Source organism: Lissotriton vulgaris, unplaced genomic scaffold, assembly GCF_964263255.1.
Source record: "Lissotriton vulgaris unplaced genomic scaffold, aLisVul1.2 SCAFFOLD_1376, whole genome shotgun sequence".
Classification (NCBI taxonomy): domain Eukaryota; kingdom Metazoa; phylum Chordata; class Amphibia; order Caudata; family Salamandridae; genus Lissotriton; species Lissotriton vulgaris.
The window spans coordinates 175,493-195,429 of NW_028254681.1; the positions used below are offsets into that span (position 1 = coordinate 175,493).

A 19,937-nucleotide genomic window follows, 5' to 3' on the forward strand; every position below is an offset into this window, starting at 1 on the left:
TCTCGGGTCTGCCGCCTCTAACCAGTGAGCCACACTACTTCACTGAGAAATATTTAGAAAGAGTCACCTATGAGCGATTAAATTAACTGCACAATAAAATGTTGTTTTAGAAGGATGTTAAGCATTCACACCACTGTGAAAAGGAAAACCAGTTGGGCCTTGCATTAAATATGCACAAAAAGCACCCCCTCCCCCATACCAGTTTTAATGAAATGACAATCGAAAAGGGTAAATTACTTTAAAATGTGTGATTTCACAGAACGTACAAGCGACACTTGATAATATCCTAAAATATTTTGCGTGGCCTTTGTTTATGTTGGATTTGATTTGGTCCTAAGGTTTCAAGCAAAGGTAAACCATGTTATTTTGGTTGGTTTGACATAGGGGTGGGTGCGGTCTTCCTGCCCCATTATGCCTCCATCTGGGTGTTGGCACTACTCCATACAAAGCAATTGGGTCTTTCACTCATGTCAGATTTTTGGCACACAACATTATTTGTGTGGGGAAACTTGATCAAGAAATGCAGGTATTAACAACTAAATATACAGCATTCATTTTTTTATGGTATTAAACACAATACACTATGAGCGCAGCGAACAACAGCAAGACAAATCCATCCATGCGTTGACACGCAGCATACTATGGATGGCTGAACCGCCTTTTTTTGCATAATTACAAATAAGAGAAAACAAATAATTGAAAGGCTCCAACCACATTTATTAATTAACTGAAAATACTTTGCAAATGATTCATTACATCATAACCCCCATTGGCATAAGATGGTGGTGAGCAAATATGGGTAGTGTCTAAAATGGCGGGGAGAAGAGATGGGTCGGGCCCCGAGTTAACACGGAGGAGTTCCGGCCGAAGGTGGTAGGGAGAAGAGATGGGTCTGACCTAAAATGGAGGGGACAAGAGATGGGACCGGCCTAAGATGAATGAGAAAAGAGATGGGTCCGGCCTAAGATAAAGGGGAAAAGAGATCGGTCTGAACTAAGAGGGCAGTGAGAAGAGATGGGTCCAGCCTGAGATGTTGGGGAGAAGAGATGGGTCCGGCCTAAGATGAATGACCTAAAGCAACTCTGCAACAAACCAACCCACATCATAGGCGCTACTCTGGACGCTATCATAACAAGTAATGAACTTGTCTCCCATAATGACATTGTTACCATTGACTGGTCTGATCTCCATCTTATACTGTTCAACATCAAGACCAATATCAAACCTCCCCCGGTCTACATAAACAAACCTAAGCTGTGGACCAGAAACCTCAAACAAGTCCCTGCAACTGAACTTGAATCAAAAATTCGAGTACAACTGCAACGCCTTCCACAGTCCAAAACACAAATGGACTCACCATCCACTTCAACACGGCGATAACTGATGTTCTCGACCAAGTTGCACCGCTCAAACTAAAACAAAAAAGAGCAACCCAATCTAGATCATGGTTTAACACAGATCTCGACAACGAAAGAAAACAACTTAAGCTAGCTGAAAGAATTCGGGGGCAAAACCCCACTTTATTACATCTAACTCATCTTAGATCGGCTAGGTTAGCTTATAAGAAGCACGTTTTCAAAGAAAAAGCTGTCTTCTTCTGTATCCAACTTGATGGTGCAAAGAATAGGTCCAGTGAACTCTTTAGCATTGTCGAAAGACAAACCTCATCCGCCCCACAGGAAATAATTGCCTCTAAAGAGCGATGTGATGAAATTGCCAGCTTCCTCACAGACAAAATTGCTAAAATTGATCAATCCTTTTCTCAAATTACTGCCCTTCCTCCTCGGCCTATCTCTTTTAATGACACCCCTACCACCCGAGCCTTTCATTACATTATCGACTCCAATTGGAAAAGAGGACAATCTTTGTAACGCCCAACTGAAAGACGATGCCAATTGGACAAATTTGAAACCCACGACTGAGCTTGAAGTCTTTAACATCATTGCGAAATTAAAACCGACCTCACACACCAAAGATCCTCTCCCGGCGAAACTAGTTCATAACTTTAACCACATCATAGCCCGTGTTGGACTAAAATCATTAATACATCCCATGTCTCTAGGTGTGTACCAGATTCCCTCCAATTATGGCAAATCACACACATACTTGAAAACGCCCAGGCAGACCCTAATGATCCCAACAACCTCCTACCATCGCCAACCTCCTATTTCTTAGTGAAAACCATGGAGAAATGTGTCTTATAACAACTCGACAAACATGGTTATATCAAATAATACCCTTATATAGGCATAGAGAATCCTACCCATATTAAGACATAGCCAATGCAGTCCAAATACGGCAAGGCTACTCCCATAGACTCCTAGAAAGCACAACGCGTTCTTAAACAAACCAAGCCACCAGCAGCCCGGGAATTCCCCCTGCTTCTGTATTGATTTGTCCTAAGAACTCCTGGAGTCCTGAAAGAACTGCGAGTTCTTAGTGACGTCTTATGTCCAACCTTAAGTCTGTCTGTGGTGTTGGTGCTGTTGGACTTGTCCGCAGCATTCGACACCATATCACACACCACTCTTCTAAGAAGACTAGAGGAGATCGGCCTAGAAAAATCTGCCTTGGCGTGGTTCACCAGCTTCCTTACAGAACGTACCCAGCAGGTGAACATGGGCACTTTCAGTTCCAATCCTTCTAAAATCACTAGAGGAGTCCTGCAGGGCTCCTGCCTTAGCCCAACGCTATTTAATGTTTATGTTGCCTCTTTGGCTAACATTATGAGGTCGTACGGGTTTGTACCCATTTCATACGCCGATGACACTCAGTTGTTGTTTACCTTTAAAACCTTTACCCCTGAGGTAAGGCAGGCATTCTCGAGCGGCATGACGGCGGTCGCCAGCTGGATGGCCAAAAACTTTCTCCAGTGTAATGTGGGAAAGTCTGAAGACATGTTGTTCGGGGAAGCTAAGATCTTGTGGACTCCTGACTGGTGGCCCACTAGTTTGGGAGAGGCCCCCTCCCCTAAACAGGTGGTGAAAAATCTGGGGGTTCGCCTTGACCACGACCTCACACTTGTACATCATGTCAACATTACGGTGGGGTCCTGCTTCCACGTCATCAGCCTCCTTCGGAAGGTGTTCCCTCTTCTCCCCGACAGCTCGAGGAAGACCTTGGTTCAGGCCCTCGTGTTGAGTCGCCTGGACTACTGTAACGGTCTTCTCCTAGCGGCCAATGAAGGAGTGTTAAACAAACTCCAAGTGGTACAGAATACCGCTGCACGCCTGGTGGCAAATGCTCCCCCCAGAACTCCCTCCCGGCCCCTTCTTAAATTGCTCCACTGGCTGCCCATCCGGAAACGGGTGGAATTTAAGACCTGCTGTGTGGTGCACAAAAGTCTGCATAATCTAGGGCCATCCTATCTAGCCGAAAAATGTGTTCATCATCGCCCCTCACGTAACCTGCGTTCCAGTAACCAGCTCCTACTGCAGATTCCCCGTTTCAGCAAGACCAGACAGGGAGGACGTGCCCTCTCTGTTATGGGTCCCCGTCTGTGGAACAGCCTTCCCTATTCCCTTAGGCAGTGTACCAGCCACTCACTATTCAGGAAGAGTCTTAAGACCACTCTGTTCCAGTACTAGAGCTTACCTCTCCCTGCACCCTCAGACAGCACTGCGCGGGGATACACCTTCGGGTGTGATTCCGGCGCGTTACAAACCCATAAATAAATAAATAAATAAATAAACTCAGCACCTTGCAGGTATAAATATATCAGCATCTACCTTAAGCAACACACAGTGGGTTGTAGTAGATCGGCTATCTACTTGCCCAATGCCCTGCTGATGAGAGTGCCGAAGGAATCCAACCCTCCCATTGACGCACTGAGAGAGACGCTGTCTTTTCTCCTGCTGAGAAATCCAGCTCTAGTGTTTTCCGGTCACCCTTGCGGGTTGCTGGGAGATCGAGTCCTGAGAAAGAGATATAAGACCTCCTTCATTCTATAACCAAGGTACGGAGCTGATTAGACCCACAGAGAATTATTGATTCAAATTCTTGGCAAAAACTATAACTCATCTACTCCTTCCCTGTACTAGGCTTAGGTTAGGTACACTGGAGTAGGCGTATCTTAGAAACACCAGTTGAGTACATTTAGTCATTATTTTATCGTTGTATGTATTTTATCCATTTTAAGTATCTTATTGCTTAGAAACCATATAAATGCTTTTACAGTATTATTTCATAACACTCTTTACTTTATGACAAGTATTGCAATTGTAGCAATTCACTTCTCTTGCATGAGAAAGTAGACTGCTCATTAAATAACCACTTTTATTGAAAACACCAGTCTCTCTATTTCTCTGCACTTCTGGTGAAACTAAGCATGCACGATTGACTGACTGAAATAGCTATCTATTGTTTCCGCGACTCTGGAGATATACTACTTATTCTGGGGGAGCAAAGTTGTCATGTTTATGCGGTTGTCAGAAACGAATCCCTTCTTGTCTATTCAGGAAAGTTAATACCTTCCTGTTCACTCGAGAAAGTTTCTAGTGACCTCTGAGCTAGCTGGCATTCATAATTAAGTCTAACATATTCAATAGAGACCTAGATGACCTCAGTACTACGTCTAAACTATCGTTTATGTTATTCCAATGCACAGAGCCTATTGGGAATATAGGAACTACACTACAGCACCACCACATTATCACGCAGCACCACCACAGCACTCAGCACCACCACAGCATCACTCAGCACCACCACAGCATCACTCAGCGCAACCCCAGCATCGCTCAGCGCAACCCCAGCATCGCTCAGCGCAACCCCAGCATCGCTCAGCCCAACCCCAGCATCGCTCAGCCCAACCCCAGCATCGCTCAGCGCAACTCCAGCATCACTCAGCGCAACTCCAGCATCACTCAGCGCAACTCCAGCATCACTCAGCGCAACCCCAGCATCACTCAGCACCACCACAGCATCACTCAGCACCACCACAGCACCACCCCAGCATCACTCGTCACCACCACAACATCACTCCGTCCCATCACAGCATCTATATGTGCAACCATTCAACAACAACTGGTTCAAATATGTTCTCTCAATGTTTCAAGCTTTATTACAAATGTCACAAAAGAATGTTAATATTTCACTTCTGTTCTTGGATTTTCGTCACAATAAAATACACTGAACATAATCTTCACAAAAATTATTTACAAAAGTTTAAGCTATTGCCATTATAAATTACAATCACTTTTATTTAAGCATTAAGTATTTAAAAAAATTAAAGCCATTATTATTTGTAATATCAATACATCTAAGTCACGTAAATACAAAACATGTTGCATTACAAATGCTATAGGTGTCACATTTGCGAAAGTTATAACTCTTGGCATTGTAAATGACAAAGCTATTAATTTAGCCATTTTCAAAAACAACACATAAATAGAAAAATTGTCATTTACAAGACCAATAGCTCAAACTTTCATAATGCGAGACCTATTGCATTGCAAATGCTTGTTTATCTTTGTCTAGTCTTTCTTTTATGTCTTTGTCTCTACACCCTTCCATCAGTTAATATTTAGACTTGAGCTTTTCTTGTGAACCTGTACCCCAGAAGTTCCTGTTGAAAATGTTTACAGTAGTCGCTCCGAGTCATAAATTAATAATCCCTTCTCTAAACAACCCTCGCCTGGTTTACATAACCCAGTCCAAACAGAGGTGGCAGCCATGTTTTGGCATTTCCAAACTTAAGGCCGCAGTTTATGAAACGTGTGATTCTACAAGTCAGAAAGCCCGCGGAAATAAGCCGCTTACGCAATGGCCGTTCTCTGCTGCAATAACGGTGGGCAGCTAATGGTGGCCACCAAATAGATCTAGTGCTTGTTACGTCTGGCTTCCATGTAGGCGCTGTGATGTTTAACAGCATAACATAGCATAACTAAACAAGCACTGGCGTTGCCAATAGGTCTCGCAATAGGAAAGTTTGAGCTATTGGTTTTGTAAATGACAAAGCCCTTTATGTTTTTAAAATGTAAACAAAAATAAAAGGCATTGTTATTTGCAATTGTAATAGCTCCAACTTTCCTACTGCGAGACCTATTGGCAACGCCAGTGCTTGTTTAATTAACTATCATCCTCTGGTAATAGCCATTTCAGCACTTTGCCAGAATTAGTGAATTAAATTCCATCTGGTGCCATGTCTGGATCATCTTGTCTGAGGATGTTTAAAGTGGACTTTGTTTCTTCCACCCAGATGTAGTGATGATTGATACATTTTGCTGAACCCTAGATAATTAAGCAGTGCATATTGAACAAGTTTATACAGAGGAGTTGTTCATTGATCATGTTTATCCTAATCCAAATACTGGCCCAAAAAGTGTGACTTGCACCCGTCATTTTGTAAGTCTCAGTCCTCCTGCTAAAAGGCTTTCTTGGTGGCTGACTGCTAACAACTGTTTTTTAGGTGTTTGTGTAATTTAAAATCTGCCTGTATCTTGTAGCTGCTTCAGAGTGTCGGGTGCACAAATGGCAAAACATTTATGCAGTCACTCGAGGTTAACAGAGTGAGCATAGTGCATCAAGGCATTGGTGCTTTCCCGTGGTGCTCTCTCTCTAAGATGCTGAAACATTTCAGGTAGCCACCAAATGCCTGGCTGTGCTCTGGTCTTCATGGGGTAGTGACACGGCAAAAGGTCAAACCAACCGCAAGGGTAGTACATAAGGGTTGTGAGGACTAATGGGTCTTCGGCTGTTGGGGTGAAGGTGTGGGGGGGGCGTGGGGGGAGTAGTTGCAACATTACTGATGGGGACGGGACTGCTCATAAAGTGGCACAACTTTTTGGAGAGTTCCAGAATAAGGCAGGACTTTTGATTTCTTTTTTTGCTCTTGTGTTTTGACCAGTGATTTCCACTATTTAGTCAGTTCGTGTACCTATGCAAGTAATTTCCTTGGGTATATTCACGTTTTCATATGGAACAGCAGTTGTCAGTCTGGGATTCCGACTTTCCATACTGCCTCTGTTTGCGTGTCAGTTCTAGTGCGGTGCCTCTGGTAGAAATGCGCTTGGCTGGGGTGTTCAACGCCTGCTGTATGCACATAGGTGGGCTTTTGAATATTTTAGATAGAAAACGCTATTAACTTAATTACCGAAAAGTTATTACTTATCCCCCCGCAGTAATTGGTAGTTACCGCTATCGGTGTTTACCGCAGCGGTAGTATCATAGCGCTAGCAGTAATTGCCCCGCTTGTGGGAGTGAGACTGGCCGAGCCTGCTTTCTTAGACGGGGCACTGGGTGCGTATGTGGGGGGGGGGGGAACTGCCAGGCGACCTCGCAGTGCTGCACAACTGGACGAATAAGTAATGTCAAATAATTATTCTCCATGACTTTTAATTGATCGCCCGGGGTAGCGAATGCCCATTGATTGGAAAAAAGAAGCGGTGTTGCTTTGCACGGGCTTCCCTGCCTGTTTCTATGGCGATCGAGGTAATTTCCCGTCTGAGGATCTCCGCTGCCCTCTGATTGCACTTCTGCGGTTTCATCCAGCAGTGGCAGGGAAGCGTTAAGACACGATAGCTTCCTCCTCTCTTAAATCGCTTTGATCGAGTGTGAATCAACAATGCACGCTGATTTTGCATTGTTGACATATTCACAAATGTCTCCGTAAGTGCTTTCTCGTTTTCTTCCTCATTAAACAGAGCGCTCTTTAATTACGTGGCTTCTGACACATGCTTTTGCAGGCGGGGAGTATGTGTTTTTTTTGCTAGGAGTCTTGCTGTGGTATTTTGTACAATGTAGTCTAGTGCAGTCTAGTAATAAACCTTATTGTACGTGTCTGCACCTCATACGTCATGAGTGCGATGCCCAGGGGAGGATCCTGGCAAACAGGTTTATCGAGAGACAGAGATAAAAAAGAGAAACGGGCGGGAGAGCCTGGTGGGGGGCGGGAGTGCGAGCGAGGGGAGGAGAATGGAGGGGGAGGCAAGACAGAGGCAAGGAGTGTGGCAAATGGTTGGAGGGAAGCCGGATGGGGCGGGAGAGCCTACGAGAGAAGCACACAGTCCTCGGAAAGTAAAACATGAAAAAAAATGTACATGAAATGAAGGAAATGGCAGAAGACAAAATAGAAACAAGACAGTGGCAGCAAGTCAGTAATTGGAAAAATGTAAAGCGGAAGTAATTAAGTAGTCATCCGGTATGACTCACGAAAGGGCCCGGATTGAAAACAGCTGAAACGTGAACTTCGTAGTGGGTTCGCTTCAGTGCATGTATGACAGGAAATAACATCGTATTTCTACACTGCTAAACAAAAAACAAGACAGTGGCAGCAAGTCAGTAATTGGAAAAATGTAAAGCGGAAGTAATTAAGTAGTCATCCGGTATGACTCACGAAAGGGCCCGGATTGAAAACAGCTGAAACGTGAACTTCGTAGTGGGTTCGCTTCAGTGCATGTATGACAGGAAATAACATCGTATTTCTACACTGCTAAAAAAAAAAAAAGTAGTAAATGAATATCGTGAACGGTGGGCACAGAGATGTTCAAGCAGGCACAGTGTGGCGAAGAGCAAGTGATGCGTGGTTAATGGCAGCGGGCAAGTGATGCGTGCCTCAGGGCAGGGGGCACTAAAATGTGATGTGAACAAATGCGTGCGAAGAGGAATGACTGAGGCGCATTGGTGTGAAGCACATCAAAGGGCTTCTCCTCCCCTAATTAGCCGTTCTGGGGAAACTGAAAGTACGGCCGGCCTGCGGCCGGCCATGAATAATTAGGGGAGGAGAAGCCCTTTGATGTGCTGGGCTGGCTGGCCCTGAATGCGCGTGCATGTTATCACGTGGTTCACGGGCACTACAAGAAAACCGCGGCTGAAAGGCCTTTGGTTTGACGAGAAAATAGCCGACTTGAATTCTCCCCATTTCCCATTCCTGCGGAATGGTAAAGGCTCGACCTAAAAATGTAAAAAGAGCAGCGAGGCCCACGCTCTGGAAAAGTGCTAGAACTTGAGTTTAGTATTAGAAATAATGCAGGGAATAATGTGCCAGGAGGCCCGCCCACGCCCCGCATCTTGCGTGGGGTTTTCTGCACAGTCGTGGCTTACATTTATGGAGTAGCAAAGCCTCTGGGCCTGCAAGAGAAACCGAACGGGTGTAAATGGAACCAGTTTTGTGAGTTACAGATATGTTTATGGCTAAAAATGACTTTCCTAATGATCCCGTCTATCAGTTTTTCATATGAAAACGCATGCAACTACTTTGAGCAAAGAAATTCCCAGCCAAGACGTTTTCTCCAGTAAACTGTCCAGGCTGGGGTAACTAATTCACTTTTAAGAACTCTGCTCAACTTCTCCACAGAATTGTCATTCTGCTCGCGCCTGGTGCACAGCCAGCTCCATTATTTTGAAGCATTCATTTGCCAATGGAGCATGAAGACCGGGCCTGCCCCTTTCCTGCTGCAGGCACGTGTCAAACATAAACAGCCTGGCCTGTCTGTGGCTGTCCCCACAGGCCAGGACTGGTGAAAGGCAGGCAGGCGTGGGGCAGAATGTGTGGCACGCTGGGCCTGGCCTGTGCTGGGCTAAACACCCACTCACCCCAGGAAGCAGTGTGGTGCCACAAGATGTCCATATTTAGTTTCCAGCCAGTTTGCTTCTGTTGCCTCTACTTCACTTGAGACTGGTGTGCCTGTTTGTTTGTTGAGCACTTTCATCACCTGCTCTTTGCAGCCAGAGTTGGCACACAGCCTTTGCTCTCTCTCTTTTCCTGGGGTAATTCTGTGAAATCAACATCCGGTGTTGTCTCTTGCCCTACAGTTTAACTGTACTTTTTACTGCGTGACAGTCATCAGGCGACAAGTGTCCCTGGCCCAGTGCCCCCCCAGAGGGCTGGCTCCTGGCCAGGCCCCATGACATGTCCTGTTCTCTGCACACTTCCTTCCCCGGCTCACAGCTCTGCCTTCGAACTGCTGCTGTAAATATCACAGTAATGTGCTGTTCGTTCACTTTCACACAAATCCCACAGCTGAATGCCATGTTTTAGACACACTATAATTTAAAAAGTCTTTCACACCCTTATTCTTATTTCTGACAATTTAAAACTAATTCTGGCCTTGGAGGAGTGCAAAACACCTAGCAGACTCATTACGCACTCTCTTAGCCAACACAATTACACAATTTCCTGCGAGCACACAAGTTATAGGGAGGTAAGTTTCGTGCGCATAAGAAGACGAAGTGAAACAATAGGTCTGGATAGCCCAGATTAAAGTTTACAAAATGTACTATATGGAACCAGCAGTGGGGGCGGGGCCTCCCCTCTCCGCCTTTGAACATTTAATAACCGTATAAAACGAAACACGCGTCTGCAGCCTCTTCTGTAAAACTCAAGTGCCCCGGGAGAGCGGAAAGTGAGCACACACCTGTTGTGTGACTATTGTACTTTATGTAATGCAACCCTGGTGAGCTTCCGCTTGTATAAATTAGGGATGGGCAGAATTTGCGTAATCGCGTTACGCAAATCTCTGTGAAACGGTAAAAAATCTCTGTGAACACGCAGAATTGCTTGTTTGCGATGCTTTTTACTGTTCGCAATTGCTTTTTTTGTGCTCGTTGGGAAATATCTCGTGAACACGCATTTTGAGAACGCAAACAAGCAAAAATGTTGCGAAGTCGCGGAAAGCAGAATTTTGCGCAAAATTACCCAAACTACGCAAATTTCACGAGCGGAACGGAACATAATACCCAGGCCTAGTTTAGATCCCGCCATCTCTTGCAAACAAGCATTTGCAGTGGGCAAACTAGACCGCAAACATAGGTCCGACATCTACCAGTGGCGTAACGAAACTTGAGGGTACCCCCGGAAAAGGGCATGGAGGGGGGTCACCCCCATCACTCTGGACCCAGTCAGGAGCCCCCGGGCCTGCCCAGTGCTCACACGCCACCCCTGCACCACGGGGGCTATTATTACATTACTGACTTCTACAGAGGACAGCACACTTCCCTCCATACACCCTGCTTGGATAGAGCCGTCCCTGGGAGTGGGGTTTGAGTACAGAAGGACTAGGATTTACACAATGCTCTTTGTTGCATCACTTTTTGTGTCCAGTCTTTATATTTCAGTTTGCAGATCAGTGCATTCTGGGAGTTGTAGTTCTGGCTCAATTAATTCGAATTAATGGAATAAACACAATGAAAAGAATGATTTGTCAAAGTTAAGCCTACAGCCAGAATTGCAAACCTGGTGCAGTGTAGGGGCTTGCTCCTTGTGCTCCACGGTGCATCTTTAACTTGGCGTGTCTGGCACAGTGAGCGCATTGTGCTAACAAATGCTCTTTCCTCAGCACCCACGTGGCCTCTGAAGCTTCACGGCTCCACTGAGGACTGTGCATTAGCCACAGAAACAGCAGTGATTTAAAAGACAGATGTGTCTTTCACTGGAGGAAGACTCTGGCCTCAATTTTAAGAATAGGGGGCCGGGGTTGCCTCGCAGTTGGGTGCCAGGCGTTATGGCACCCACCCGCGGTGAACGCTTTTGAGGGTGCTGGGATTCTGGCAGCCCCCTCCCAAGAAGCACCAATGAGTAATGCACCAACTATGCCACTTTCTATCCACATACTCAGTGCGCCTCCTGACAGCCTCTTTACCATTGCACCCGTGTCTGGAACATAGCACAGGCGCCGTAGCATACGGAGCGCCCCTTGTGGACGACAGCGGCCACGCAAGAGTCTGCAGCCCCTCTGTAAAACCAAAGTGCTCCGGGGTGCAACCAAGCGGAACGCACACCTTTGTGCACTAGGGGCAGCTTTAACAATAGGACCATGGACTGGAAAAGTTTATCCTAATGACCGAGTAATCTCCTAAAACCCTCCCAATCTGGGTGAAAAATTCAAATTTTGCTTGTATAATCTGTAAAGACCGTTTTCTTATGACAAGTACAATATTATGCACTCTGCTCTCTCCACCAATAGTAGCCAGAGAGCAGGATGCCATGTGCTGTGCAGTGAGGAGCAGGAGGCAAAGATAACAACGGGTGCAATCATAGAATAAAGAGGACTACATGTCCCAGAATGCAAAGGAAAAATCTGGGCAACCATATGCTACTGGTGGCCTATGAGCTGATCCAGTGATGAGTGATGTACCCGGGGTGTTAAGCACCTCCTCGCCACCCAAGGCAGGCACCGGAGTCATCAGACTGCTTTTATTTATAGTGCTTAGAAACTTCATTAGATTGGCATGAAATGCTATTTTTAAAAGTTATGATGCAAACAGAAATTGATTGATCTTCATGGAAATGAGAGCTGTTGAGGCTGGGACATAATCTATCACACAGGGCGGCCACCAGGGGGCAGAGTGGGGCATAACCCCCAAGCCCCTCCCTTTCTCAGCACCCAATGATCTCACTACACAATGTATTTCCCAAGTGTGAAGCAGGCCAGTCCTGTTTCTGAATGATGAGCCGGCGGCTATCAGGGCTGGACCAATAGATGGTGACTAATGGTCAAGCTGCTGTATTTTTTATTTCTGTGCAGGGGTACTCTTTTAATTAGATAAAGTGGCTTGTGTGATATGCGCCCAGCCAGAAACCGGAGACCCAGGCCCCGCAAAAACTTCTGGCATTCCTGCCATGATATGTCCAGTCCTACTTATTATCGGACTGACTCTTCCAAAAGGGGATTTCCTCGCTTATTTCCTGGAGCCCAGTCCTGCTACATTTTGTGCTACACTGTTACGTTGCACATGTCTTGCACTGCACAAAGTTTGCCAATTACTGGTCATATTGGCACTATAGTATATTGTTGTGTCTACACAGAACATTCTTTCCAGTGGTCCCCTATGGGCAAAAGAAGTCAGAATGGGCGCAGAACACCAAAGTCTAATTTTTTAGGTCTTGCCTAGCGTTGCTGCGCACATGCGCAGCTCGCTCGGCGAGATTTATTGTTAATGAGTAGTTTTAGAAAAGGGCTTTAAGCCCCGCCCCTTATATCTATTGGCTGGCGTCACCGTTTATGGCAAACGGTGGCCTGCCATTGAAAATTACAGTTTTTGGTGGACGCCCTGTGGCCTCCGAGCCGGACTCGGTGGCCTGCTTTGCGTCTGTCGCTAAGCAGTTTCTTATCTTTATGGGGCCATGTGTTAGAAACACATGGCCCCATAAAGACAAGAGATTGATGTGAAAAACGGGTGGCCAGCACTTGTTTTAGTTTCTTCTTTTCTTTTTATGTGGATCGCTCACTTTTTTTCCCCGAGGCAGAAATGCGATTAGTTTTAAGGAGTGAAGGGGGACCTTGTGTGATCCTGCGACATGGGGGGGGGGCGGTGGGTGTGCGAACATGTACAGTCTCGGGGAAAACAGAGGGTACGGTCTGAGGACAGAACTTTGTGGAGTTGCCCTTTAAGGTAGAGACTAAGTCTAAAAAATTGTTTATTTGTAGTTTTCCCTAGCGCAGACCGGGACATTTCAAGCGTCTGAGCGCTTTACAAGTTTAAACAAGCATTGGAAATGCAATAGGTCTCGCAGCATTAGAGTTAGTGCTTTTAGAATTGTTTATGGGTTTTTTTGTAAATCTTTAGCATTTTTGTTTCCTGTAGCCAATGCTAAAGAATTAAAAAAAAAAAGCCATAAACATTTCTAAAAGCTCTAACTCAAATGCTCCGAGACCTATTGCACTGTGTGAGGGTGAGGGGGTGAGGGTGAGGGTGGGTGAGGGTGGGTGAGTGAGGGGTTGAGGGTGAGTGAGGGTGAGGGGTTGAGGGTGAGTGAGGGTGAGGGTGAGTGAGAGTGAGGGTGAGTGAGGGTGAGTGAGGGTGAGTGAGGGTGAGTGCGCATAAGAGCAGGGGGCATGAACACTACCAGGGTGGTGAAGTAAGAGCCTGGACATAAGGTTGTGTGTCAAGTCTGGGGCATCTGGGTGAGTAGGCAATTGGTAGGGGAGCAAGGGCGGCCAGGTGGGGGGAAGGGGTGAAACACAGAGTGGCGAAGAAGCTCACGGTGGCTGTGCAGTAAGCGGGAAGAACAGAATGAAGAGAGTAGCCTCAACGTCTGCAATCACGTCATGGTAATGGGCTAGGAAGCCGGCAGGTAGGTGAGTCTAGAAGAACATACCGAGGCGGAATAGCGAGAGGCAAAGGACCCGAACTCGCGATGTGCAATTAAGTCAGACTAAGGGTGACAACGAACAGTTTCAAGGTGGGGGCCAGGAATGGGAAGTACAAAAGCCGTGGGTTAGTAAGGTCAAAGTGCAGGAGGAGGGATGTCGAAATCCTGGGGCTGATTCACTCGCGTAAGGCATAGTATCAGTGTGGCGGCATCTGGAAGTAAGCGCTCAAACAATGGCCAAGTTGTCGGACCGGGTGGGGTGACATACCGGAGCAGTGCGAAAGAGAAGTGGCCAGATGAAGCGCTTAGGCGGCAGAGTTACCTGGAAAAACAATGTAGATCGGAAGATCAGTAATTAAGGTGCTTCCAGTCGGATGGGCAACATCTGTAGTGGGGGAATAAAGGAGTGGAATGAGGGACGAGGGAACATTGGTGAAGCCGGGCGGGTGAGCTGGGGGGAGCGTGTAAATACCTGAATAAAGCGGGAGGCACAGCGCGGGCGATCGGTGCCACATCCGTGGACGTCAGGTGCTTCGCAGTCCGGCGTTCCACGCGTTGTGGTAGAATACCTGGCAGAGGAAAGGGAGGGGAAAGGCTAAGGATAAGGACTGGTGGAGGACGGTCGAGGAGAGGGGGGGTAAAAGAACACGGCGGGCTGTGTACCTGAGTCAGTAGAGGAGCTCTCATGGAGTCAATCCAGGGGCCGTTGTTGCTTCGGCAGGGTTACTGTGGAGCCGGTCGACAAAGTTGAATACCAGGAAGTGGTGTGTCACGAGGGGTGTGATGTGGTAGCAAGGGGCCAATCTGGATGTGGTGAAGGGGCGGGGCCGGGGAGGGGAGTGGAAAAAGGGGAGCCTGGCTCTGTATAACAAGCAAATATTTTATTCAAACTGCTGAAGTAAAAAAAACTCTAGCAACTGAATAATATTTATGGAAACAACAAACCTTTGCAAGTCGATGGTTTTCATAAAGTTGTTTTTAAGGAGGGAAGAGAGGGGAGGGGGGAGGAGAAATGCGAGACGGCGGGAAAGGGGGCAGACATGGCGGGGAGGGGGCGGAGCGGGGGAGAGGGTGTGTGTGTGTTGTTAGGAGGGCATTGCGAAATGTGAGACGGCGGGAAGGGGAGGGGGCGGAGCGGGTAAACAAAGACGGACGTGCACGCGCTTTTAAGGTCAATGCGCATGCGCATAAGCTCAATGCGCATGCGCATTGACCTTAAAAGTCACGGGCACTGCAAGGAATCGCCACGATTCCTTGCAGTGTGGATAAAGAGTGGATAAGTCGCAATACTCTCGCTTGCTCGATGCGCATGCGCATCGACAGGCGAGACCTAAAAACGTTATTGTGCATATCGTCATAAGCACAGTGCTTCATTGTATTCAAAAACATTCAGTGCAGTGGTGGCACTGTCTGCAGTGAGCGGTGGCACGGTCTGCAGTGGTACGTCTGCATTGAGCGGTGGCACTGTGTCGACAGTGGCAATGACCCTCTGACGTCAGTGGGCACTCTGAAGAGTTTCTTGGCACGATGGCTGTAGGGTCGACATGGGCGGGGTACGGGTGACTGACCGTATGGAGGAGGGGGGCCTGTTCTCAGGGCTCCCTGCCAGGCCCCCTCCTTCCAGCCTCCCTCCGGTCGGTTATCCTGTCTGACAGAAGACAGGCCCGGAGCAGGATGCCATATTTAATGTTCGCCTCGGCATGTATCTCCTTTCTGCCTCTGGAGGGCGCATTGCCTCTCTTTTTTTGGGGCCTCCTGCTGTAAATATCCTGAGTTTGTAGCAGGAACCTCGACCACCCATGACTCGCCTTCGTGGCTGCTTGTTTGCCCCCCCCCCCCCCCCCTCTCTTTCAAATACCCTTCTTCCAGCCTCCCGCTTCTCTTCATCTAACTTCACCTACCACCTCGACTTTATTCACCACTTCTCATTTCCCACCTCCCATCCTCACGTCCTATTACTCTCTCCACATCCCATTTTACTCTCCACCTCGGTTTACCACTTACCAGTCTCCTCAGTCCATCTCACCCCACCTGCCTTGTCCAGCTGCACCCCTGGGATCTGGAGCATCATCCCCATCAACATTATGATAATGGGTCCTGCTGTCCTGCACCCAAGAAAGAAATGTGACACATTTCTTCGAAGACAACGTCATCCTACAGGATGGGACCCACACACTACCTGCCTCCTTGGAACCACCCAAGCCACCAGTCGGGTCTCCCCCCACATATCAGAGCTCTCTTGCTAGTTTTATGCTACACAGGTAGCAGCACTACATATATAAACAAGCATTTGCAATGCAATAGGTCTTGCATTTGCGAGAATTTAAGCTACTAGCATTGCAAATGACAATGTCTTTTATTTATTTTAAAACCAAAACATAAATAAAAGACATTGTTATTTACAATGTGAATAGCTCAAACTTGCATAAATGCGAGGCCTATTGCACTGCAAATGCTGGTTCCTTAGAGTGAGTATTTTCGCTGCTCGTTCCTCCAGAGATACAACAGGCAGGGGGGTGGGGGGTTGTGGGTTCTGAAGTGTTTGATGGTAAATCTCTGAAAGGGGGATTTCTGAGAGAATCTGATATGTAACCAACCGGTTACTATGGGTGGGAAGGGAAAGAGACCCTTTTCTTATTATAGCCCTCACTCACTCTTGTAGTGACATGCTTCTTCATCAGGCTGTATGGGGGCGTACAGTTAAAGATAAAATTCCTTACCCACCCCTAAAGTAACCTTTATTAATTGAGTGGGAGGGAAGATTAAAAACACTATAATCGGGTATCAGGATGCGATGGTGCTATGAACCTAGGATAGGCACCAACACGTTTCAGCCTCCTTAATGGCCTAAATAAGTCCTGGGCTTTCAACAGGGTGGGATGTAAAGAGTTACTTCCCCCAGAGACGCGAGTGCATTTACGCAACTTGCATAGGGCACATCTAGGTGTTAAAGTAGGAACGAGCCTCATACTTGCCACCAGTTTCAGATGAGGAATTATCCCATGTAAACATGGCTTCGATTCTCGAGGGAGCACAGGATGGAGGCCTTGTAGTCACAGATTCATCAAAGGTCCAACCCCGCCGTAACCTACTAGCTGTTCTGCTCCCCGTGCTCCCTCGAGAATCTCAAACACTTATGAACCCCCACCCCCTGCCTCTTCTATCTCTGGAGGAACGAGCAGCGTTTCCGAAGGGACACACATTAGGATCAGAGTACTTGAATTCAGGAGGACGTGTCACTTCCAACCTCATTGTTTGAGGACCTCTCTACCCTTCCCGGACCAGTCTACTCCCACTATCACTATCACACTAGTGTGAGACATATTGTGTTCATGTTAGTGGCAGGTGGTGAGCCTACGGATACTTGTGAACAGTGAGATGTGACCTAAATGCACTACAGTTCATGACTAGGCCTGGGTGTGAAATTCCACTCTGCTTGTGGAGTTTGAGGAGTTTTTCCCGCTCTGCAAAGCACATGGCGTTCCAAAAACATCCACTCGAGTCTTTCCTTGGTCGTATGTGCGAAGTAGGGGAGCGTGAGTGAGGAAAATCTTACTCCAGACCACCTCCCGGCGAGATTTTTCCAACATGAGCGGTTCCGGTGGCCGCTACCGCTCGCATTGAGAATCCCTCCATTTGAACTGAGGAAGCCGCTGCTCGAGTAGATCATTTACTTGAGCGGCGGAAAGAAGCAGCGCCCTCTTGTGGTGCCGTTCGCTCGTATTTTCCAGCGGGGACAAACACCCGGCACTAAAAATCAGTGTGAAGGGCACCAGCCGACGCACTCCACCACTCGCAGGACTCTGCTTAGCGTGATGGAGTTCTTTGGTCACTTGGCACAGTTACGCGTAGCCGAACTCCGCAATCTCTGCCCAGGCCTCTATGACCATATCTCACCACAGGAGACCCGTGAAGGGGCAGTGATATTGCCTTAAATGAGCCCCACTGTCGGCAATAGTAGGTGGGTGGGTTTCAAAAGATAGAAAGCCACAGAATAGTGCACACGTGGCCTGCTGCGTGCCCCTCTCATGTTTCACACAACTGCCCGCATGTCAAGAGGGTGACCTGGTAGTGCCGGCTCTTCAGCCAACATCACTCAGCGCACAGGGGCTCATAGTTTAATATCCCCTATAGGACTACATGTCCCAGCATGCTTAGCAGTGCAGGCTGAATACACGACCTGCCTCAGGTCACCCTTGTCATGGCATGGGGCAGCCGAGACTGGAGACGGGGACATGCAGGCTTGTGGGATGTCATAAAAAAACATTCTTTTGCAATGTACAGTCCGTGCAGAAACTAACTGTGAAAAAGAGGTGCACACGTCTCGACTGGCTGCGGAAAGAAAGCCCCTTCGCCACCGCCCCAGCAGCTAGCACATCACTGCTATCCCTCCGCTACCCTATCACTGCTATCCCTCCGCTACCCTTCTCAATCCAAATAACTGATTAATATCCACCACTCACATTACTTTCATATTTCACTATACTAATTCACCACTAATCCTTCTTGGGTTCCTGAGTAGCGTGCTACTCGCCGAAAAAGCATTTCAACGCCTCGTCTGGGGTAGTAAGCGCTATAATAAATGCAATTACAATTTAGCGACCTAGAGCTCCACAGAGCCAACATGCAGGCACCGAAAATTATTTTTTACCACAAAGATATCTTTGAAAGTTAAAAAAAGTGACTGTTGGCCACAACCTATCCTAGCAAAAGCCTTTTGTATCCCATTTCTACCCGCTTCTTTGCTAGAATAAAAAGTTGCATTAGATTTCTGAAACCCTTCCTTTCAGTCGCTTTCACCCTGGGTGAGTTTTAGATCATAGATAACTGCAGAGTTTTCAGGCCCATGAGAGGGAGGAATAAAAGTGTCGCCCCTTTTATTCCCCGGAGCGCACTGGATCCCCAGGGAGAGGTCGCACATGGGTTAGCCACAGAGGGGAGTTTGTCGCCCCCACTCACCTCGGATGAGATGCTGCCGCCGCCGCAGGTAGCTCTCGAAGGAGGTGTAGTCGCTGTAGACCGTGTTCATGCCCACGCTGCGGCTCTCCAGCCAGTGCACGGTGGCCACCCCCCGGGCACACACCTCCAGGGCGCGCACCTTCATCTCGCGGCCCAGCTCCACCACCACCTGCCCGCACAGCGCCTCCCCGCTGCGGTAGAGCCCGTGGGCGCTGCCCTCCAGCTCCACCGAGAAGCTGCGCACCTTGTGGAACTGCATGTCAGCCCGGGGTTCCGGGGTGGAGAGGGGGGTGGGGCAGAGAGGACCCCTGGGGTGGGATGTGGCCCGAACTGGAGATGTCACCTGGGGTGGAGCTGGTGCTTGCGGTGACGTGTGGCCTGGGTGAGGAGCTTTAATCCAGTTTATCTATATGGTCGAATTGTGTGATCCTCGGCAAACGGCCTCATCCGATGCAAATTGGTGCCTGTACCTCCTACACTTTAAGAGTGTCAGAAACGGGGAGAAACTGTCTTTGGAAACTAGGCTACAAACAAAAAACAGTGTCAATGAAAACGCTGGTACTTTCCAACTTCCAGGACAGTTCTAAAATGTGGTATCCTCCGGCGGAAATCTGCAGCTGCGGGTCGATGCAACTTCAGGACGACGCAACCCTGGTCGATACAACTGTTGGTAAATTTAACGATGGGTCGATGCAGCTGCGGTTTCTTTCAGCCGTGGGATGATGCCGCGGGCAGTTATGGCTGGTTAATGCATCTGGCCGTCAAATGCAGTTATGCGCCGCTGTATTGGCAGTTCGATGCAGCCGTGGTTGTGTTTCGATGCAGTAGTGTCTGTGAGTCGATGCAGCGGTGTCTGTGAGTCGATGCAGCGGTGTCTGTGAGTCGATGCAGCGGCGTCTGTGAGTCGAGGCAGCTGTCCTCACTCCCGCAGCAGGGCCGGATCTTACCC

General features: G+C 47.8%; 1 protein-coding gene across 1 annotated transcript in view; it reads right to left on the reverse strand.

Annotated features, from left to right (window-relative positions):
* Window positions 1–19,375, reverse strand: part of LOC147659463 (arrestin domain-containing protein 2-like) — a 99,500-nt gene extending 80,125 nt beyond the window's left edge. The window contains exon 1 of the mRNA XM_086951735.1: window positions 18,989–19,375. Within this exon, the coding sequence (XP_086807861.1) occupies window positions 18,989–19,247 (259 nt within the window). The 5' untranslated portion in view covers window positions 19,248–19,375. The remainder of the gene's footprint in view (window positions 1–18,988) is intronic.
* Window positions 19,376–19,937: the final 562 nt, after the last annotated feature.